The sequence below is a fragment of the Meles meles genome, chromosome 7, assembly GCF_922984935.1.
Source record: "Meles meles chromosome 7, mMelMel3.1 paternal haplotype, whole genome shotgun sequence".
Lineage (NCBI taxonomy): Eukaryota > Metazoa > Chordata > Mammalia > Carnivora > Mustelidae > Meles > Meles meles.
Genome location: NC_060072.1, coordinates 105,403,523 through 105,425,639, shown reverse-complemented (window position 1 = coordinate 105,425,639; position 22,117 = coordinate 105,403,523). Strand labels below are relative to the sequence as shown.

The following is a 22,117-nucleotide window of genomic DNA, read 5'->3' as shown; positions in this document are numbered from 1 at the left end:
GCTGAAAACCTCTGAATTGTACATTATAAAATGATTAACGTGTTGAATTTATTTCAACTTTAGAAGAGTCAACATGCAGGGACATCGGGGTGGTTCAGGCAGTTAAGCGTCTGCCCTCAGCTCAGGTCACGATCCCAGGGTCCTGAGATCAAGTCCCACATCAGGCTCCTTGCTCAGCAGGGAGTCTACTTCTCTCTCTGCCTGCTGTTCCCTGTACTTGTGGGCACTCACCCGCTCTCTCACTCTCTCTCTCTCTCTCTCTCTGACAAATAAATAAATAAAATCCTTAAAAAAAAAAAGTCAACATGCACCAAGGAGCCCTTCAGTGTAGGCTCAGGATCACTGTAGTAGTCCTTAGGGAGGCTTGTGGTGCTGAAGCAACTGAGTCTAAGGGTCAGCCATGTCCCAACCTCCATCTCCTAAATGAGCTCAGCGATACCCTCTCCGAGCAGGTCTGCAGTCTCCTAAGCAGGAATGACCTCCCTTGCCATTGGGAGGATTTTCTCAGGGCTTAGGGCAGAGGGCAAACATCTGAAGGGATTCACGGGATTGGCAGAGGTCCTGCAGGTTGGGTCACAGAGGATTTGGGAGAGAAGAGCCAGAACTGGACTTTAGAACACTGGTGGTGACACGAGGATAAAGACGTCACAAAAGAGGCGATCCAAGTCACGAAGGATGGCGGAAGATGCTCGACCTCACTGACAATCAAAGGAACACACGCTGGAACAACAATGAGACAGCATTTTCCCCCAATTAGATTGACAAAAATGGTTTGCTAATATGAAATTTGGCAGGATGTGAGGAGGTATGTGTCCTCATTCCACTGCTGGTGGGCGTGTGAGTTGGTAGAGCTGCTTTGGAGGGCAACTTGCCAGGATCTATTAAAGTGAACAGTACGTATACCCTATGACTCAGCGGTCCCAGTGTCCAGGATTTATTCTAAAGACACACTCCCACATGCACGGGGAGATATGAGATGTTTATGCGACTCCATTTGTGATAAGGAAATGTTGGGGGGCAAAAAATTGAAGTATTCATGAACAGGAGAAAGGCTAAAAAGCCTAGGTACATCCACTGTCTATTTAACAAAATGAGAAGCTCCAGAAATATGACATAAAATGATCTCCAAGGTACGTTATTGGATTTAAAAAGCAGAAAGCAAATTCTAGAAGGATATGTATCATTTATGAAAAAATGAAACAGGGGCGCCTGGGTGGCTCAGTGGATTAAAGCCTCTGCCTTCGGCCAGGTCATGATCCCCGGAGTCCTGGGATGGGGCCTGCACTGGGCTCTCTGCTTGGCGGGGAGCCTGCTTCCTCCTCTCTCTCTCTGCCTGCCTCTCTGCCTACTTGTGATCTCTGTCTGTCAAAAAAATAAATAATCTTTTTTAAAAAATGAAAAAATGAAACAAACCTCAAAACACAAGTGTGCTAAGGCTCCTGGAGATTTCTGAGAGGCAGGCCGAGATGCCAGGCCAAGTAAGAACCCTTTCTTTAGCTGGACAAAGATGGACCTAAAAAGTAATACAAGAAGAACATGGAATTGCCAGGCTTGGGGATGTTTGGCTTCCAAGAGATTTCGTTTTTTTAAGATTTTATTTATTTGTTTGCGAGAGTGATTACGAGCAGAGGGAGGGGCAGAGAGGCGGAGGAAGAAGCAGGCAATGCAGGCTCCATCTCAGGACCCTGGGATCATGAACTGAAAGGAAATGCCTAACCGACTGAGCCACCTGGGTGCCCCTAAGAGATAATTTTCTAAGGAATGGAAAGAACAAATGCATGATTTGTTCTTTGGGCTTTATTTCTTGTTCTGTGTTAGGTGAATTACTATAGGCCTGTGTAATATTTCTTTTAGAGAACAGAGGTAACCTACCATGCCCCAGATGAAAAAGGAAAGGTTAAAATTAGGTGTCCTCGTTGTCAGTGGTCTCAGGTATAAACGAAGGAGATAAGCCTTTGCCAGAGAGAAGTCATGACCACATGCTGTACATGAGGCTTTCACCCATCTCCCAGGCGGTCAAGGGGTCTTCCCTGCTCTGACAAATTCAAGCAGAGGGTTCTCAGTAGGAGAGGGCCTGAATCAGAGTAAGAAATAGCTGATTATGGTTTAATAATATTTTAAGTAGAAAACAAAAGGGACTTTAAAAAAAGGAGAGGAAAGAGACTTTGTTGGAAAGATCCACCTAATTCTTTGCTGATAGATGTCTGTAAGCAGAGGTTTTGCTCTTTCATTCTCTGCTGTATAAAAAGAACCTGGTTATTACCATACAGCCTAACAAAAGAAAAGGATCGTCCTTCATTTTTGGCCTTGAACATTCCTAAACTAATAACACATACACACGTATAAATTTATTTGTGTGTTTTTAAAAAGTTCTAGAAGGGGCGCCTGGGTGGCTTGGTCGGTTAAGCGGCAGCCTTCAGCTCAGGTCATGATCTCGACAGGGAGCCTGCTTCTCCCTCTCTGCTCTGTTGTTCCCATGGCTTGTGATCTCTCACTCACGGTCTCTTTTTCTCTCTCAAACAAATAAAATCTGAAAGAAAGAGAGGAAAGGAGGGAGGGAGGGAGGAAGGAAGGGAGGGAAGAAAGAAGGAAGGAAGAAAGGAAGGAAGGAAGGAAGGAAGAGTTCTGGAAGAATAGTCACTAATCTGAAACAGGGATTACCTCTGAGGAGGCAGGGAGAGGATAAGGGCTGGGGGAGAAGACTGATCAAAAGGACTTTGAGTTTTATCTAGAATTGTTAAATTTTTTTTCCATTTTCACTTTCACTTTTTTAAATAAAACAGAATGAGAGAAAGTTGGGGAAAACAATATTTAAAGATAATGTTATTTTTACATATTTACAACATAAAAGATCTTTTTTGCTTCCACTTAAATATCAATATACAACAAATTTTTAAACAACATAACAACATTTAGTAATAACATATTTTCACAAAATCTTGCTTCAGCATACCCAAAACAGTTCTTTTTTTTTTTTTAAATATTTTATTTATTTGACAGAGAGAAATCACATCTAGGCAGAGAGGCAGGCAGAGAGAGAGGAGGAAGCAGGCTCTCCGCGGAGCAGAGAGCCCGACGCGGGGCTCGATCCCAGGACTCTGGGATCATGACCCGAGCCGAAGGCAGAGACTTTAACCCACTGAGCCACCCAGGCGCCCCAAATAAAACTTTTTTAAAAAAGGAAGTTAGAAGGGCAGAATAAACCCAAAGAAAGTAAAAGGAAGGAAATAACTTTAAAATTACACCAGAGAGGGATGCCTGGGTAGCTCAGTGGGTTAAGCCTCTGCCTTCAGCTCAGGTCATGATCTTAGGGTCCTGGGATCGAGCCCCGAATGGGGCTCTCTGCTCTGCAGGGAGCCGGCTCCCCCCTCTCCCTCTGCCTGCTTCTCTGCCTGCTTGTGATCCCTCTCTCTCTCTCAAATAAAAAAATAAATAAAATCTTTAAAATTAAAAAAAAATACACCAGAGAATAAAATGAAACGGAAAACAAAGAAATAATAGAAAAACAGAATGAGATCAAAAAGTGGTTTTTTGAAGCAATTGATACTTACATATATTTCTTGCAAATATATCAAGAAAAAATGAGGAAGTTATAAATAAACAATATTAGGAATGAAAAGGGGAAAATAACTAGAGATCTAGTGGTGATTTAAACATTTACACCCATAAATCTGAAACAGGTTAAGTAATCTCCCAACAAAATAAAACCTACCCAACTGACTCTAGAAGAAACTGAAAACCTGAATTAAATCAGCAGTTAAAAGCCTACACTCAAAATACACACACACACACACACACACACGCATTCCAACAAGACTTCAAGGAACAGATTATCCCTATTTTTCTGTCATCTGTGTATAAGAGAAACTATTACAGCTCAAGAAAAGTGGCCAAAGGAAATAAAAAGAGGGTGGTGTCTAGAAACCTAAACCAAAGGAAGAGACAATTCTCAAGAAGGTGGAGGGAGAGTTGTCGGATCCCACACAGCTCAGCAGTGTTCCTGGCTGAACACTCCTCACCCCTGAGGGGACAGGCACCTGCATTATACCCAGTCCCTGCCCTCCATGGTGCTGCAGTAATGACCATGACTAACAACGTTACGTGTGTCTTTGAGATGATTTGATCAATTTCTGATTCACCGATGCATTGATTCCATGAGGGAAAAAAACACATGCTTATTTTTTTCATCTTTGAAAATAATGCATTACTTAGCTGGTACCTGGCACAGACTGGACAGGCAACAGATTCTTGTTGAAGGAGGAGTGGAATTTAGGAGGTCAATGTGGCCTTGGACCCCCTGCAATTTTAACCTTACAATTATGGATAGAGCCATTAAGGAATAAGACTGAGGGTAGACTACCCGATACTCAGTGAGTACCTTAAGTGCTAGACAATAGTAGGAGCTGGAGTTGAGATCCTAAAAAGAGGTCAGAGTTTGGAAGAAATGCCCACAAATGCTCAGTCCCCTGGAAGACCCAGACAGAAATCCCACAAATGCAAATTACGGAACTGGGAAGTGAGCTCACCCCACTGTCCTGCCCACTTGGTCTCTCAAAGACTCACTGGGAAGGAGGATTTAAAGCAGGGAGGGGGAGGGGAGGTATCACCAAAGAAAGTAGGAGTGGAAGGGGTGCCTGGCTGGCTCAGTTGGTTAAGTGTCTGGTTCAACTCAGGTCCTGATTCCGGGGTCCTGGGATCAAGCCCCCATCGGTTCCATGCTCAGTGGGGAGTCTGCTTCTCCCTCTTGCTCTGCCTGCTGCTCCCCTGGCTTATGCTCTCTCTCTCCCTCGCCTTCAAATGAATATGTAAAATCTTTATTGTTTTTTTTAAAGATTTTATTTATTTATTTGACAAAGAGAGATCACACACAAGTAGGCAGAGAGCCAGGCAGAGAGAGGGGGAAGCAGGCTCCCTGCTGAGCAGAGAGCCTGATGCGGGCTGGATCCCAGGACCCTGGGATCATGACCTGAGCCGAAGGCAGAAGCTTAATCCACTGAGCCACCCAGGCACCCCAATACATAAAATCTTAAAAAAAAAAAAGGAGTGAAGGATGAAGGAATGGAGTGGAGGGACAAAGAGGCTAGGAAAACTAAGGGGTTTGGTTGATACGGATCAGGAATAGTGATTTCTGACATCTATGTAATGTAACAGAAATTCATTTTAAGAAAAAATCTTGGAGAAAGCTTTGTTCCACTGAGTATTTTGACTGGTTATAGATTTATAAAGGGCCAAGACATGGGGCTCCTGGGTGGCTCAATCGTTAAACATCTTCCTTCGGCTCAGGTCATGATCCCAGGGTCCTGGGATGGAGGCCCACATCAGGCTCCCTGCTCCACAGGAAGCCTGCTTCTCCCTCTCTCACTCCCCCTGCTTGTGTTCCCTCTCTCGCTGTGTCTTTCTCTGTCAAATAAATAAATAAAGTCTTTAAAAATAAATTAAATAAAAGGCCAAGACTGATTTGGGGATTAAGGGCTGAAGACAGATGAACTATGCTGCCTGACAGAATGCATCTGAAAGGTAGTCTGTACGGGGTCGGGGATGGTGTCAGCAAAATGGCTAGTGCCTTTACTGCCTTGTAAGGTAGCCAGACTTCTGATAAATCTCTGCAGTGGGAAGGATCATTGAGAACAAGCACAGCCAAAATGCAATTTTAAGTTGTATCCCTATGATACATAAACCTTCATCAAAAGTTTTGCCACACCAAACAGCCTTTTGTTTACAGTTGGTTTGGAGGAAAATTCCAGAAAGTTCTGTGTTCCAAATTTGGAACCTGTGGCAGGGCAGAGGTAAGGGATAAGCCAGGAGCACAGAGGCAGGAACAGGACTTTAGCCAAGTGGGAACGAGGGGTGACCACAACAGCAGACCCACTGGAATTGGCGCCAGGTGACAGGTCTGCCTCTTCCTCACTCTGCCCAGGACCTACCCTGCCTGGAAAGCGAGGAGTGTCTCACCTTGATAGCAAGGAGCAGGGTGACCCCGGATGACCTCCTGACTATGGTCATTGCTCCAGACAGAGGGGTTATTCAGGCCCTCAAATGTAACAAAAATCATCAAAAGAGAAGGGCTTCTGTGGACCTCTCTCTCTGGAGATGCAAGCGGAGGAAGGAGCTGTTGAGAAGATGTGTCTCTGTGCTGGCAGGTATGGAGAGAAGCTGCACTCCAGGGGAGAATGTGGTAGTGGAAGATTCCCAGAGAGATCAGCAGGCTGCACTCGCAGGGCCTGTAGACAAGAGGAAGGCACTACCCAGGGAGTCAGTCCAGGACAGGCCAAGACTCACCAGAAATTGATGCAAACACAGAAGGCAGAAGATGACGTCATTCCATTTGCCCAGAGGAAAGTGAGGTCCAGAAAGCTGGCTCTCCTTCTCCTAGCCAGGGTACTCCAGGAGAGCCAGGAAGACCCTGCTCCTGTCCTTTTCCCCACAGAGAGATGATGGGCCCTAGCACAGACCACCTTCCTTGCATGGCCGAGCAGCTCACGACAGGTCAAAGTTGTCAGTCCTCTCGGGGTCCTCCAGTTACCCCTTCCACAACGTTCTCTCTAAAGGTCCCATCTCCTCATTGTTCCTGCATGGTGTCATCCATCCCCACACCCCACACCCCGCCTCACCATGCCTGCCCAGGGTTCAAGATTCACAGAGGAGGTGTCCCTGGGTGGCTCAGTCAGTTAAACATCCAATCCTAAGGTGTTTGTTTTTTTTTTAAGATTTTATTTATTCATTTGATGGAGAGAGATCACAAGTAGGCAGAGAGGCAGGCAGAGAGAGAGGACGCAGGCTCCCCACTAAGCAGAGAGCCCGATATGGGACTCGATCCCAGGACCCTGGGATCATGACCCGAGCCAAAGGCAGAGGCTTACCCACTGAGCCACCCAGGTGCCCCTAATCCTAAGGTTTTGGCTCAGGTCATGATCTCATAGGTGGTGGGATAGAGCCCCTAATGGGGAGTCTGCTTGAAGATTCTCTCCCTCTGCCTCTCTCCCCCATAATCTCTCTCTCTCTCTCTCTCTCTCAAATAAATAAATAAATCTTTAAAAAAAAAAAAAAAGATTCACAGTGAAAATAGTGACCATCATCTGGGGATGGGGCAGGCTCTGAGGTGGGAATTCAGGCGTGCTGTCTGACAGTGAGAAGGATGGTTGTGTACAAGTAATTCTTCAGATCACACTCATATGTGGCTTCCCACGGGTGAGGACCCTCTAAAGAGAAGAGGGGGCTGGGGAAAGACAAAAGGATGGAAAATATGAAGAGAAAGGAAACCAGAGTGAGAGAGAAAACAGAGCTAACAGGTGAGGTCACAGGAGTGTGACATTTTATGAGCACTCTGGAAACAACAGCAAAGCCCCTGAATGCAGAGTGGCCTGGAGAAATAAGCCATGCGTTCCCAGGACTCAGAGAGAGAAAAGTCCAGCAAGTTCCAATGTCCCCACAGCAGCTTTCCCAGGAGAACAGCGGAAACAGGGAAGAGATGACCCAGGGAATCTATTCCCAAGTGCCAAGGCTGTGGGGGTAAGATGAAGATGAGAGTGAGGTGACAAGGGCAGGCTAGATGGACAGGAGTGACAGCCATCCCACAGGCTGGCAGGAGGATGAAAAGAGGTCACACATGATCTCTTAGCAGAGTTCAACAGAGAGGAGAGCGCAGGTTTAAGTCCCTTGTTGACAACTCTGAACAATTCTGTAGCAAAGTCTTTTGGCCATAAAACCAGACCTCAGTGGATGTAAGAGTTAATTACGGTCCCCATTCACCCCACTTAGCTTAAATATTCAATTCTTTAAAAAAAAAAGATTTTACTTAGTTATTTGAGAGAGAAGAGAGAACATGAGCTGTGGGGAGGGGCACAGGCAGAGGGAGAGGGAGAAGCACACTCCCTGCTGAGCAGAGAGTCCAATGCAGGGCTCAAGTCCAGGACCCTGAGATCAAGACCTGAGCTGAAGGCAGAGGCTTAACAAACTGAGCCACCCAAGCCACCCAGGTGCCCCAGTATTCAATTCTGTTGCTGCAGAAATGTACTTGATTGAGTGCTACTCTGGTCTCATGAGGACGTCTGGCAGGGTTAGTTACTCCCCAAAATCTGAAAAATTCTGAATTCTAAAACTTACCTGACCCCAACAGTTTCAGCTAAAAGTCTGTGGGCCTATACTCGATTCAGGTTCCCCCTCCCTCTCTAAACTGTTATTAGCTTGTAAGCTGTAAACAGGGGCAACATGGGCATCTTTGTGTCTGAGCGCACGAACAGGAGAGGTGGTAACCGAGCGTCCAACATTCTGTAAAAGAGGCACGGGCGGGTTCCAATCTCGGCGGCTGGGAGATTCGGGCGTCTTGCGGGGGATGGAGGTCTCTGAAGAGCAGCAGGTCTTCTGACAGCGCTTGCCCTTTAATACTCTCCCTGGTACCCAGCACCCAGCACCCAGCACACGGAAAAGGGGGAGGGGGTGGAAGTCACAGCTCTGCTCTGCAGAAAAAAAACCAGCCACAACAGAGCTGCAGCTGCCATCAAAGGTAGGCTTGCCACCTGAAGCCAGCAGCTTGAAGAGGGCCTGCAGCTGCTGCCCAGGAGGTACTGAGAGTAGGGCTCCAGCACCCCACTGGAGGGGCCAGCTCCACGGAGGCCAGGCATCAACAACTGGAACACAGAAAGGGCTCCCTGGGCAAGAGCCATGGCCCGGGCTCCTCCCTGCTGGCTGTGGATTCTAGGGACCCTGGCGGGGCTCTCAGCGACTCCAGCCCCCAAGCCCTGTCCGGAGAAGCACTACCTGGTCCAGGGAGAGCTGTGCTGCCAGATGTGCAAGCCAGGTGAGAGAGGAGGGCTCGCTGGAAGCTTGGGGGGAAGGGCAACAGAGAGTGCGTCTGAGCTCAAAGAAAGGAATCCTGTACCAGCCTTGACGAGGGCAGAGAAGTGGCCTTCCTTGGGCCTTGACCCTGGACCTCTGCTCACAGGGACTTTCCTCGTGAAGGACTGTGACAAGCATGGTGAGTCTGCTCAGTGTGACCCGTGCATCCAGGGGGCCTCCTTCTCACCAGACCACCACTCCCGGCGCCACTGTGAGAGCTGTCGGCACTGTAACTCTGGTGAGATGGGCAAGCCTCTGGGGGCCAAGGTGGCAGAGGTGGGTGTGGGGAAGCAAGGAGGAGGGGGCCAGAGCTTGTCACTTTTAGGCTACTGCAAGGGGAGCCAATGCGGGAAAGTGGGGGGCCCTGAACAGGACATGTGCTGGTGTGGGCAGAACTCTGGTGTTACAAGGAAGGGGTAAGCAGAACGTGGGGGGCAGCCGAGAATGGGTGTACCAATCAGATCACCACAAGAAAAAGGAGTAAGTGAGGAAAAGGAAGCAGAAGTGGCCCTAGGTTCCTAGATTTCAGATGAGCGACCCCCCATGGATGAACTGGCTTGGTCTAGAAGCATGCATTTGTTTGGAACTTGGAGAACATCTTTCTTAGGATTTAACAATACCAGCTAGTGGGGAACATCCTTCTTCTTCTTCTTCTTCTTTTTTTTTGGCATAAAAGCCAATTTAGGAACAGGAATATGTATGCAGCCTGTTTTTCTTGTTTGTCTTGTAATTTTATCTTTTTTAAATGAAGAAGTGTAATGTCTGCAGCTGTGTTATGAATTCTTATTATTCCTCCAGCTGAGCTAGAATTTCAGAAACTGTATGCCAGCCGGGATAGAGGCACAGACTTTAAAATGGCCCCTTTGAACAAACATTCCCCCTCAGGACCCTTCTGAGGGCTCTGGAACTGAACCACTACCCTGCTTGTCTATAAGATATGCTTGGGCTCAGTAGGCCTTTTAGACTGTCGTCTTCAAAAATGAGCTAAATAAAAGGTTTTGCCATTGCAAATCGGTCAAAAAACAATATCCTACATACATAAGTATTCCTCAGTCCACTTAACTTAAAAATCTGTTACTGGATGCTTTTCTCTTCTTGGCAGTAACCCCAGCAGGGCTGGAATATTCTAGTCAGAGTCTCCCCACTCACTGCAGGCCCCACCAGGAGGCCTTTTCCCAATACTGAGTCAGTCCCCCCACCCCCCCTTTGCTGGGCTCCAGACCAGGCAATCCATGATCCTTCTCTGTAAGACTCAGCCCGTAGGCCTCCATAGCACCCACACAGCTACTGGCTGCAGGACACCAGGGGGAAGGTGGCCAGGGGGAAGGTGGCCAGGGGGAGGCTGAATAAGTGTGGCCCCTCTGGACTTCAGTGTTCCCCTGGGTAAAATGGAGAAGTGCCGGACATCAGCCTGGAATTGGGGACACAGGTTATACGTGGTGAAGAGAATTCCCAGGTCTCTGGATACTCATCTCTGAAAACGATGGCACTCCCATGCAGAACCAAGTCCAGCCCTCTCTTTAACCCTTCTCCCCTAGTAGAATTTTTTGGCAGTCACTCTGCACCTGACCTCTACACTAAAATAAAATTTACACTGTAAAGCCAAAGTATGTTACTAATCAAGTAACTCTCTAGTAAAGTTTAAAAACCCATCAGGGACCATAGCAGCACTATTCCTGATTGCTTAAAAACTGGAAAATACCCAAATATCCCGTTAACAGAATAGACACATGAATCACGGTATATTCATACAGTGAAATGCTATACCGCATGAGAACGAGCGGTCTGCAGTTACAGTATGGATGAATTTCACAAGGGATTGAGGAAGAGGGTCAGACACAAGTGAGTTCACATGCATGACTAGACAAATACAGTACAAAAATAAGCAAAGTGACTTGCGGCATTAGGAAGTCGGGCTGGTGGCTATCTGTGGGTGGGAGGAGGTAGTGACTAGAAAGGGACGCTGCTGCTCTTGTCCGTGGCTTCCATCTGAAGCCATTCTCAAGCTTTACGCTTGTGACCTGTGTTATGTCTTTGTCCGGCTCTTGTACTTCAATGAGAAGTTATCAAAGTGCCAGGGAATAGGAGAGAAAACCCTGCAAGCTATCTCTACTTTTTACAATTGGCATTTTCTGAACCATGAGTAAAGGAAAAAAACCCAAGTGTTTCCCTTTAATGACACTAGTAATAAAGGCAGAGGCCCTGGGTGACAGGGAGGGAGGGGCAGCCTTTGCGTGGTTGGGGCAGGAGTCCCTGCAGCTGGGCCTGGGATGGGAGCTCAGGACAGAACAAGCATGCCTGGCAGGTCTCCCAGGCCTGAGCTTCTTATGTTCCTCTTCTGTCCCCAGGTCTTCTCATTCGAAACTGCACCCTCACTGCAAATGCAGAGTGTGCCTGCCCCAAGGGCTGGCAGTGCAGGGACAAGGAGTGTACAGGGTGTGACCCTCCTTCAAACCCTTTGCTGACACTGCCTCAACTGTCTTGGGCTCCGGACCCACAACCACAACCACAACCCACCCACTTACCTTACGCCGAAAGTAAGTCCCGGTCAATGCTTTGTCCAGCCATGGGGATAAGGGTCGCACCCCAAACATCACCCTCCCCACATCAGATGCCTGGCTAGTTGGTCAGCCTTCCCATCTCCCTGGGCCTCTTAGGGCAGCTGTAAGGCCTTGGACCTGCCTTCAGCCCAGGCTTGTGCCCTGGGAGGTTTCCTGCTGCTGCTCACCCTGCCTCTTTCTCCAGGGATGCAGGAGCCCAGGACAGTTCCACAGGTGCAGAATCTGGCTGACTTCAGGTGGCTGCCTACCGCAGCCCTCTCAACCCATTGGCCAGAATGGGGAGGCTTCTCCCCATTCTCTACCCCAGAGAGACTGCATACAGGAAAGGGAAGCCAGCCAGAAAGCTCCTAGGAGTAGGGGGAAGAAGCAGAGTCTAGGGATTAGGAAAGAATTGTCCAATGGTAGCAGTGGGGGAAGGGGTGAGAGAGAGACCGGAGGAGGGGTGACAGGTGGTCTGGGCTGAGGGGAGTCAAGGCTGAGGCCTTCTCCAAAAACCCTTGCGTGGTCCTTGCCTATCACAGCCCAAAGGCCCCTGTGCAGCTCAGATTGCATCCGCGTCTTTGTCATTCTCTCTGGGATGTGTCTTGCTTTCACCGTGATGGGACCCCTGTTCTTCCATCAACAAAGAAAATGCAGACTAAGTAAGACACAAAATACTGGTCTCCAGTCCTGTCCCTGCACCCTACCCTACCACCCCAGCCCCTCTGTCCATGCCTCGAACCTCACGCAAGTCTTGCTCAATGCATATTTACCAAGCCCGGCTCCCCACTCCTCTTCCTTTTCTCTCAGATAGCAACCCCCTGACAGCCCTCCCCGAGCCTGAACTTCCTTGGCTTATCTCCACTCCCTTCACCACGTCCCACCCCCAATGCCCCCCAAGGTTCATCCCATTCTCCTCCCGCAGACAAAGAAGAAAGTCCAGGGGCGCCGGCAGAGCCTTGCCGGTACAGCTGCCCCAGGGAGGAAGAGGGTGGCGCCATCCCCATTCAGGAAGATTACCGAAAACCAGAACCTGCTTCCTACTGCTGAGCTTGCGCACGGAGAAGGCTGGGTGGGCGGGTCATCACTACACTAAATTCTCCGCCTCCATCCCACCCCAGCGGCCATCCACAGGGGGATCAAGACCGGGCACACACACCCCCACACACACCCCGACCCCCACTTCCGCCCCCAAGGTGGGGTTTCAGTACCATCCTGTCATCAGGACTCTTTCCTGTGCGCAGACTTGAGAAAGTGCCTTTTGGAGATTGGCACCTGCAAGGACGCATGGGGATGAGATGGAGGATGGGACGTGGGCCCCACCCCCACCCCAGTGTGCCCGGGTCCAGCCACCTTCACCCCTTGCACTGCACTGGAAGGGTGGGGTCTTAGGTGGAGAACACACTTTCCCCTAGAACCACCACGTGCTGTATCACCAACCTAAAAATTCGGCAAAATAAAGTGACAGCCAACCACACACCGCGCTCAGTCTTTCTCTCTCTCTCTCTGAAATTCCAATCTGACTGTGCTGGCCACACCCAGCCTCCTCTCCCAGACGCGGGATCTGAGGGAGGAGCTCTCTCCAGGGCAGACTAGTGTGCGGGCCCCGCCCAAGTCGGGAAGTGAGGATCGCGAGTGGGTGTGGCACCCACAGAAAATGAAGAAAGGTCCCCCAGTAGCCCCTCAGTCTCGCCCTCCTCCCCTTTTTTCACCTCCACTTTCTTGGTTGGGGAGCCAAAAGCGTGCATGCAGTCAAGTCAGATCTTGAGATAACCCAAGGATTTGGCGGGGTGCCATGGCGGGGGAGAAAAAGGAGAACAAGGAACAGGACTCTGGCAGGAGCACCTGCTGGCTTCACTCTCAAGCAAAGGCAGCCGCGGTGACAGTCGAAGTGAAAGCGAAAGAGAAGTAGGCCAAGGACTGAAGAGAAAGCAACAGGCTGGCAAGGGTGGTTTGGAGAGGCCCGTCTTCTCCACCCGGGCGGTGCCAGCGGGAAGCCCTGCAGAGGGGCTGTGGGGGACTTGGGGACTGGGGTACGAGGGGGGCGAGGGGGGCGGGAGCGCTGCCCCCATGGGCACTGAGGAGGGATGGTGCCTGCTGCTGTGCTTGGCTCTGTCCGGGGTGGCGGCAGACCCAGGTGAGTGGGGAGCGCTGGCTGGGGGTGGGGGGGGGGGTGCGGCACACCAGGGAGCCACCACCGCGGTGTGATTCCGGAAGAGGAAAGGGTTGGGGGGAGGGACTGACCTCCTCAGCCCAACAGGAAAAAGACCAGCAAAGTAAGATATCAAAGAGGAGAGGGAGAGGGTAGAAGACTGTGGGAAAAGCCAAATGAAGAGAAGAGGGGCCTCCTGGGTGGATGTGGTGGGGGCCTACCGGAGAGGGCACTGTCTGGGAGCAGACCCTGAAGGGGAAGGGTTCCCGGGCCAGCAAATCCGCGCGAGAAGTGATCCCCGGAGGTTTGGGGAGGGCAAGGCCACCGGTAATGGCAGAAAGCACAGCAGACCAGTGGGCTGGCTGGGAAATTGAGAAGACGGTTGCCACACGAGTGTCCTGTCTCTTCTCCCCGTGGCAACTTTGCTCATTTATTTGCTTTAGCTGAGAATTCCCTTGACTGAAGAGAGTATTTGGTGCCAAGTAAGGCACCGTGACTGAAGAGAGTATTTGGTTCCAAGTAAGGAAACTCCAGGATTTTAAATAATTCCTACCGAGTATGTACCTGGAGTAACAGGTGCTTCCCAGAAAGGCTGGTGTGGGGTGACAAAAGAGGGACACAGAGACAGCTAGGACCCTGGAAGACTTTTACTCCTTCCTTGATGACTCCACAGCTGGGGTAGGTGACCTGGGCACAGAAGCAACTCTCCGGGAAAAGGGTGCTCACCCTGTCTTTAACCTGCAGTGGAAAGGCAGTTGCGGGCAGTGGATGTGGTCCTAGACTGCTTCCTGGTGGAGGAAGGTAGGCAGCTTGGAGGTTTTGCCAGCAGTAGGAACATGGTGAAGGCCTTGCTCGTGCTGAGGCAGGTACCAGTACTGGATGACGGCTCCCTGGAAGGCCTCACCGACTTCCAAGGGGGCACGCTGGCTGAAGACAACCCACCTGTTACCTTCGAGGCCTCAGGTAAGAGCCCTGCACACTGTGTCCCGATCTTTCTGGGCTCCCTCTGCTGAGACAGCCTGGTGCTGAGTACACCCACTGCACTGGCTTCCCATGGGCCAGCTGTCCTGCAACCAACCAGACCTCTATGCTGCCCTTCTCCCCGCAGTGAACTTCGTACAGATTCCCCAGGCCGAGGCCTTGCTCCATGCTGACTGCAACGGGAAGGAGGTGACTTGTGAGATCTCCCACTATTTTCTCCAGGCCACTGAGAAGGCAGCTTGGTTCATCACCAACGTGCAGGTATCTGGAGGGGGACCTAGTGTCTCCATGGTGATGAAGACTCCCAGGGATGTGGAGAATGGGGCTCTCTTGCACCCCACACTGAATCTGCCCTTGAGCCCCCAGGGGATGATACAAACTGCAGGTGAGAAATTTAAAAGTAACAGTAAGAAAGTTTTTGGGTGTTTGGTGCTTTTTTTTTCAAGTTGTCAGTTATTGGGGAATAGAAGGAGAAGGAACAAGCCCACCTCCATCTACATCAGTCCTCTCAAGGTGTCCCCTAGCCTCAGTCCTTTCTCCTAAAGACCCAAAGAATTGGATTGGGATCATTTTCACCTCCCTAATCTAAGGAAATGACATGTGATGCGCCATTCATATATGCTGTCCCTAGCAGTCTTTTTTTTTTTTTTAAGATTTTATTTGTTTATTTGACAGAGGGAGAGATCACAAGTAGGCAGAGAGGCAGGCAGAGAAAGAGAGAGGGAAGCAGGCTCCCTGCTGAGCAAAGAGCCCAATGTGGGGCTCGATCCCAGGACCCCAAGATCATGACCTGAACTGAAAGAAGAGGTTTAACCCACTGAGCCACCTAGACCACCCCCCCACCCCCCGTCCCCAGCAGTGTTATTAAGCCAAATACCAGTTGTATTGCAGAGAAAGCCAGCCTGGTCTGGTGCTTCAAGATGATTAAAGCAACGACAGGGATGCAAATTCATTCATTATCTCTTATCAGTAAAACCTGGTCCCTGCCCCCTCCCACCCAGCACATCCCAGCAGGTACAGGAAATTGAGAACATCACAATAGATTTCTCTAGAGTTCATCAAATCCAGTATTTGGCCTTGAAGAAGACCCAACCAAGTCTAGAGATCAGGGGGCTACCCTTTATCCTTAGAAAGCCCCAGAACACTTGAAGTTTTCTGTGGTGCAATCTAAATTTATCCTGCCACATCAGAAAAGAGAGGTTCTCATGTCTGTACAGTGTCAACCATAGTCCTGGCACAGCTAGGTATCGCCCCTTTTATCTTGGGATAAATTTCAAACCTACAAAAAAGATGAAGGAATAATGGGGAGTAAATTGGGTAAAATTATTAATATTTTGCCACATTCTCTCTCTTTATAAATGAGAGAATAGATACCCCCCAAACTAAGTTGCCCATATCTCAACACTTCACCCCAAAAGTTTCCATGCAGAGCATGTATTCCTTTAGAACACAAACAGCAAACCAAGGTGGGGAGCAGTCTACAGTGGTGCAGGCAATCCGGGGGTACAGTGTGCAAAGAGTTCAACAGCATATTCTCACCATTATGCCATCGCCATATTGGCAATCTTGAACACTATCAGTGATAAAATACTCCCCCCTTGCCAGGGCAATCTGTTCCCATGACCCCCACCACTGCTTGGTACGCCACTGAGCATCAGACCTAAGAAACTGTAAAACTGATATAGTAGTCCTTTCAGTACAGAGTCCAAATTCAAACTTCTCCAGCTGTACCAATAATGTTCTGTATAGCTTTCTGGTTTGATTTTGGGTTTGTTTATTTGTTTGTTTTTTTTAAAGGTTAGGATTCAAACAAGGATCATGCATTGTGTTTAGTTTAGTACCTTTAGCTTCCTTTCTTTTTTTTTTTTTAAAGATTTTATTTATTTATTTGACATACAGAGATCACAAGTAGGCAGAGAGGCAGGCAGAGAGAGAGGAGGAAGCAGGCTCCCTGCAGAGCAGAGAGCCCGATGCGGGGCTCGATCCCGGGATTCCAGGATCATGACCTGAGCTGAAGGCAGAGGCTTTAACCCACTGAGCCACCCAGGTGCCCCTCTTCTTTTTTTTTTTTTTTAAGATTTTATTTATTCACCTGACAGAGAGTGAAGACAAGCAGGGGGAGCGGGAGAGGGAGGAAGAAGGCTCCCTGATCAGCAGGGAGCCCAACATGGGGCCTGATCCCAGGACACCGAGATCATAACCAGAGCCAAAGGCAGACGACGCTCAACCAACCAAGCCACCCAGGGGACCTAAGCTCTTAGATTCCTTAAGTCCAAAACATTCTTCTTCCAGCACTAATATTTGGAGAGTCCAGGCCCACTGTCTCAAAGAGCAGCCCACCATTTGGATGTGTCTGATTGTTCCTCATTAGATTCAGGTTTAGCACGCTTGGCACAAATACTACCACTGTGTGATTTTTAAATCTCTTACTCCTGGGGCATCTGGGTGGCTCAGTGGGTTAAAGCCTCTGCCTTCAGCTCAGGTCATGATCTCAGGGTCCTGGAATGGAGCCCGGTGTTGGGCTCTCTGCTCAGTGGGAAGCCTGCTTCCTCCTCTCTCTGCCTGCTTCTCTGCCTACTTGTGATTTCTGTCTGTCAAACTAATAAATAAAATCTTTTAATAAATAAATAAATAAATCTCTTACTCCTATGTTGTCTTCACAGCATCCTTGCCTTAAGCAGATGGCCTTGGCAACCCTCAGTGACTTGCCCAAGGTCACAGAGCTAGGAAGTGGAAGGAGCAGGGTTCCAAAGCTTTTTCTGCTATTCCAGTGGCCTGACCTGAAGGTCAATGGTAACCCCTAATTTTGGCTATGGACTTGTCTGGTGAGAAGTCCATAGCTTTTGTTAGATTGTCTGGGGGTAAGTGATTCCAAAATAGTTAGGTTTACCATGTGTGCCAGGCTGCCCTTCCAGAGCACCCATTTCTCTGTGGTTCCAACTAGTGGGAAATGAGCTCAGCTGGCCTCATTGTCCAGAGGAGGGGGCAGGTGCACGCATGTGCCCACAGCTAGAAATCGAGTGGGCTAAAGAAGGAAGCAGCCCACAATCACCCTTCTTTTTCTCACTGCAGTGGAGCTCCAAGTGACAACACAGACCCCATCCCTGAACATCCTGATGGGGTCTTCAGCCTCTCTGCCCTGTGGCTTCTCCATGGCACCGGGCATGGACCTGACCCATGTGGAGTGGCGGCTGCGCCATAAGGGCAACGGCGAGCTGGTGTACAGCTGGACCAGGGGGCAGCGGCAGGCCAAGCGGGAGGGCGCTGCGCTGCAGCCTGAGCAGCTACTTGTGGCCGGGGACGCCTCCCTCGCCCTGCCTAGCCTCACCCTGAAGGACGAGGGGACCTACATTTGTCAGATCACCACCTCTCTGTACCGAGCTCAACAAATCATCCAGGTCCACATCCAAGGTGAGGCCATACTCGGGTCTCCAGGGAGCGTGGAAGGGATACGTCTATGGGAGCATTTTCTAGGACAGAATCCAACACAAGGGCAAGTCCCCAAGAGGCAGACGGTCCCATTGCCACGACCTAACTGCCATCACCATCCTAGAGGCACAGACCATTCCCCATCAGACTCCAGAAGAATTCCACCAGGCACTTTCCCAGCCTGGATCCCACCGCCCTGTCCTGGCTGGCTGTCTCCCAAGTACCCCAGTCCTTGGGACCACAAGGATGTGGAGAAGAAGCAGCAGCAAACCGAGGAGGGGCTGTGGGCGCTGTCTGACTGGCAGGAGTACTTCATCACTGATGTCCTTGAAAATCAGCGGCCTATAGTGATGGGAAGAAGCCAACCTTTGCTTGGTTTTACTACTATTTTTCAACTGCCTATGAAAGACGTGCTCCCTTCTGGCCTGCACCCAGGGTGGACTCCTTACACCCACCTTGGGCCCTCCACTGGGGGTTAATTCCTTCAGCTCTCACAACCTACTTTCACTCCCAGCAGGAAGAGAAAGGAAGCTTTGGGAGATTAAGCCATCAGGTTGGGGCCCTCTGGCATCTTCTTCCTCATTCTTTCTTCCAGCTTCCCCCAAAGTACGACTCAGCTTGGAGAACAAAACTCTGCCAGCCACCCTCATCTGCAGCATCACTGGCTATTATCCTCTGGACATAACCGTGACATGGAGCCGAGAGGAGCCAGATGGAGCCCCGGTCCCAGTATCTGGCGCCTCCTTCTCCAGCCTCCGGCAAAGCGCAGCGGGCACCTACAGCATTTCCTCCTTCCTGACCGTAGAACCTGGCCCTGCAGGCACCACTTACACCTGCCAGGTCGCCCACAGCTCCCTGGAGCAGCCCCTGGGGGCCAGCACCCAGATCCTCCCACCAGGTACTAGGACTGTCCTCCTTTCCTATCTCCATACTTGGGCTCATGGCTCTCCTGCCCCCAGCTCAGTCTCTGGCCTTGTTCTGCTTCCCACAGCACTTTGTTCAACCTCTGCCTCTTGGTTCCCGAAGTGGCAGCCCCCCATCCTAGCTGCCCCCGCATCCCAAGACTCCACCAAACCCCAGGTTCCAGGGCCCCAGGCAGTGCACTGAGAGCTGGAGAGCAAGGGTTCCTGCCCTCAAGGAGCTTAGTCAGTTTGGAGGGGCTGACGCCACTGATGCCAGTCGAGGGAGCTAGCTCGGGAGGAAGAAAACAGCCAAGACGGAAAGAACGGCACATGTGAAGGCCAGATTATAAACAGTCTCAGGAGAACTTGGGGAACTGCACAGCTAGAGCCAAGAGTATGTGGGAAAAGGGAGAAGTGGCCCTGGAGCTTGAAAGTAATTACATCTATTGAGCATTTACATGAATCAAGCACTGTACTAAGCAGTTAGCTATATGATCACATGTATTATCACGACTCCCATTTTACTGATGAGCAAACTAGCTCTTACGGATGTCAGGGAATTTGCCCAAGGTCACCTACCCAGTAAATGGTCAAAGAAAATATGAAAAATGGGCACTGACTGCCCTACAGCCTTAAACCCTCTACACTATTAGAGGGCAGATCACAATGGGCTTTCAGGATGCAATTTCATCCTAAAGTCACAGAATGTCATTGAGAGGTTTTCAAGAAGAAATGCAAACATCCAGGAGCATTGGGCATTATTTGGTGGCTCGCCAGACTGCAAGCTTCCCCTGAACTGGGGTTTTGTCTCAGCTTACTTCATTTACCAGGTAGTCGCAAAATTTCAGTTTACCTGTCAACAACTTATCTAACCTAAATCTCTCTAAATGTCCCAAGGTGGGAAGGGGTAGGAAAACACATGGATATCCCACAACCTTCAACAAGTAAGAATACTACAGTGTGCCCAGTTCCTTGGTGAAAGCAGAATGCTTGCCATGAGCTCCTTAACCGGGGATGGGGGTGCACACGCAGACCTGCTCTCTCTCCTCTACCTTCTCTCCCTGCTTTGTCCCTCTTGCTGGGCCAGGTGCGGGCTCAAAAATTATTCCAACCTACTGATTCCTGCCCGTGCTCTTCTCAACCTACAGAGCAGAAAACAGCCTTTGGAGTCCTTTTGGCTAGCAGCCTCTTCCTTCTCGCACTGCTGTTCCTGGGGCTTCAGAGACGGCAAGGTAAGCCCTGCCCTGCCCCTCCTTACTTGTAGATCAGCTGACTCCAGCCACCTCCCCGCCCAGCCCAGGGACAAAGCCCAAGTGTCCTGAGTTCCAGCCAGTCCCCACACCACAGCCCCTGGCTTTTGGGGTTACCTCAACTGAAAACAGCCTCCTTTCTTCTTGTTTTCTCCTAGCTACCTCACCAAGATCTGCCAAGACTCTGAGGCCCTCTGGGTAACCTCCCTCCTGCCTCAGAGCTGAAGGGAATAGTAGTCACACTGTCCCAGAAGGGCTCCAGCCAAGTCTCAGAGCTCAAAAAGGCCCCAAGAAAGGCATGAAGAAGGCACAGATCCTGGGGACCCTGGCTCTGTGTGGGTCTCTGCCTTCCTTCCTTGTGTCCCTGGGCTGAACACCAAGGGAGAAAAGGTGAAGAGGTGAGAGGGTGGTAGAAAGCAGAATGTCTGGGTAGGAGGTTAAAAAATGAGCCTATGGTAGAAAAGAAAAAGGGAAAACACTAAGAAAGGAGTAAATGGGCAAGTCATGATCTCATGGTTCATGAGATGGAGACCTGCATGGGGCTCCACACTCAGTGGGGGGTCTGCTTGAAGATTCTCTCCCTCGGCCCCTCCCCCTGACTCATGCTCTCATTCCCTCTCTAAAATAAATTTTTTTTTTTAAAAAAGGAGTGAGTTGGGGGGCAGTGGGACAAAGGGGTGTGGCGGTTGGGCCATAACACACAAGCATTTGAACTCTGTCCAAGAGACCTTGCGTCCTCAGAAACAAAGCTTTTTCACTTTCCTGTCTTTCCCCATACCGGACCCAACAGAGTCCTGTCCCCAAGCCTTGCCACGCCCACTGGCAGAGTGTGCAGGGTATGAAACCAAGGCCCTCAGAGGCGGCCCTGGGACACTATCTCAGATTGCTCTGTTTGGAACCCTGAGCCACAATGAAGGTCATGCTCTTTTGGACAGCGCCTCCCTCCCTCAACTGCCAGGGAGAGATTTCCTCCTTCCATCCAACTCTAAGATGTGTCTGGTGAGGACAGAGGAACTCAGCAGAAGAAAACTGGACGTGAGGCTGCTGGGGAACAGGGTGTGTTCGCAGAGGCCTCATGTGGGCGCCCCCTCGGACAGGCGGGGCAGCACGAGGACATAGGAAGGAGGCAGAGGGGAGGTGTCAGAGAAAACCTGCAGTGGTTTCTGATGTGATATATGAGATGCCCACTCGACTTCCTGTCACCACTTCCTCTCTCTAGCACCTGGAGGAGTTGGGCTGCGCCAGGTACAGATACAGAGCGGAGACCACTTCCTCTGCCAACACATGGATCTTTTATCTTGAGAGTGCCACACGGCACCTGTCAGCCAGCCTTCCGGCCTCATGCAACAACACATCACATCGTAGAAGGAAAAGAACACCCCCCCCCTCAGTTACTCCAACCCAAACAACAACCAAGTCAGTTTAGTGGTAGGAATTTATATATATATATATTTTTTGCCTTTGTTCAGAATACATGAAGTTGGTAAATATGCCACATGCCTTGGGTGGAAGTACAGCAGTTATTATTCTATACAAGTATGAAGTTGGGGGTAGGAAAAAAGACAGAGGTGATGACAGACACACAGTGGAAACCCCACATCACCTCATGGCAAACCAAGGAAGAAGGGGATGTGGGAAGCTCGGCTTCATTTGACTGCAAAGTCCCGGGGTTTGGTTGCATATTTGCTCATGCACATGGGTGGTGGGAGGGACGAGGGACAGCAAAGACACAGAAGAGGGTACAGGGTGGGGTGAGAAAGAAAGTAGAAGGCCAAACATCCCCAAAAGAACAAAGCCAACTGCATCTGGTGAGCCTCAGAGGGACAGAAACCCAGGAAAGAATTCCTGTGACAGAGCTGGGTGGGCCAAGAGGGCGAATTTGCTCCAGGCTCGGGATACATCGAGGACAGTGGCAGTTCTTCTCCAGCGGTGACCTCCTGCATTAGGCAAGGAGGAGCCCAGAGGAGATTGGAGACCTTCGAGGGGGGCCGTTGGGAGGGTACACTGACTGCTTTCTTCCAGCTCTTC

General features: G+C 50.0%; 3 protein-coding genes across 10 annotated transcripts in view; 2 read left to right on the top strand and 1 right to left on the bottom strand.

Annotated features, from left to right (window-relative positions):
- VAMP1 (vesicle associated membrane protein 1) overlaps positions 1-22,117 on the bottom strand; it is a 79,188-nt gene that overhangs the window by 50,212 nt on the left and 6,859 nt on the right. The window contains exon 5 of one of the 4 annotated variants that reach the window (XM_046010695.1): positions 15,255-15,787. The exons of the other annotated variants lie outside the window; for them this stretch is intronic. Within the exon in view, the coding sequence (XP_045866651.1) occupies positions 15,765-15,787 (23 nt within the window). The 3' untranslated portion in view covers positions 15,255-15,764. Of the gene's footprint in view, positions 1-15,254; positions 15,788-22,117 lie in introns of those variants that run through there. 4 annotated transcript variants of the gene reach the window in all.
- CD27 (CD27 molecule) lies at positions 8,505-12,840 on the top strand. Of its 3 annotated transcripts, XM_046010692.1 has the most exons (6): positions 8,505-8,797; positions 8,942-9,073; positions 11,184-11,372; positions 11,581-11,679; positions 11,918-12,037; positions 12,301-12,840. In XM_046010692.1, the coding sequence occupies exons 1-6, from the start codon at positions 8,662-8,664 to the stop codon at positions 12,423-12,425; spliced, it is 801 nt and encodes a 266-aa protein (XP_045866648.1). In that variant the 5' UTR covers positions 8,505-8,661; the 3' UTR covers positions 12,426-12,840. The 3 variants fall into 3 exon arrangements, with proteins under 3 accessions (XP_045866648.1, XP_045866646.1, XP_045866647.1); XM_046010690.1 differs by lacking the exon at positions 11,581-11,679; XM_046010691.1 differs by lacking the exons at positions 11,581-11,679; positions 11,918-12,037.
- TAPBPL (TAP binding protein like) lies at positions 13,025-21,406 on the top strand. Of its 3 annotated transcripts, none has more exons than XM_046010686.1 (7): positions 13,025-13,512; positions 14,272-14,490; positions 14,636-14,893; positions 17,581-17,919; positions 18,533-18,835; positions 19,988-20,071; positions 20,248-20,812. In XM_046010686.1, the coding sequence occupies exons 1-7, from the start codon at positions 13,446-13,448 to the stop codon at positions 20,289-20,291; spliced, it is 1,314 nt and encodes a 437-aa protein (XP_045866642.1). In that variant the 5' UTR covers positions 13,025-13,445; the 3' UTR covers positions 20,292-20,812. The 3 variants fall into 3 exon arrangements, with proteins under 3 accessions (XP_045866642.1, XP_045866641.1, XP_045866643.1); XM_046010685.1 differs by lacking the exon at positions 20,248-20,812 and adding an exon at positions 21,309-21,406 and having other exon boundaries at positions 13,101-13,512; XM_046010687.1 differs by lacking the exons at positions 13,025-13,512; positions 20,248-20,812 and adding an exon at positions 21,309-21,406 and having other exon boundaries at positions 14,267-14,490.

What these genes read in the sequence shown, in the direction of transcription:
- CD27 (XM_046010692.1), top strand. Translation starts at nt 8,662, where the DNA reads ATGGCCCGGGCTCCTCCCTGCTGGCTGTGGATTCTAGGGACCCTGGCG. An exon ending in CTGTCGGCACTGTAACTCTG is followed by an intron (nt 9,074 to 11,183) that starts GTGAGATGGGCA and finishes TTCTGTCCCCAG; the next exon opens with GTCTTCTCATTCGAAACTGC. An exon ending in ACAAAGAAAATGCAGACTAA is followed by an intron (nt 12,038 to 12,300) that starts GTAAGACACAAA and finishes CTCCTCCCGCAG; the next exon opens with ACAAAGAAGAAAGTCCAGGG.
- TAPBPL (XM_046010685.1), top strand. Translation starts at nt 13,446, where the DNA reads ATGGGCACTGAGGAGGGATGGTGCCTGCTGCTGTGCTTGGCTCTGTCC. An exon ending in CACCCAGATCCTCCCACCAG is followed by an intron (nt 18,836 to 19,987) that starts GTACTAGGACTG and finishes CTCAACCTACAG; the next exon opens with AGCAGAAAACAGCCTTTGGA. An exon ending in GGGGCTTCAGAGACGGCAAG is followed by an intron (nt 20,072 to 21,308) that starts GTAAGCCCTGCC and finishes TCCTCTCTCTAG; the next exon opens with CACCTGGAGGAGTTGGGCTG.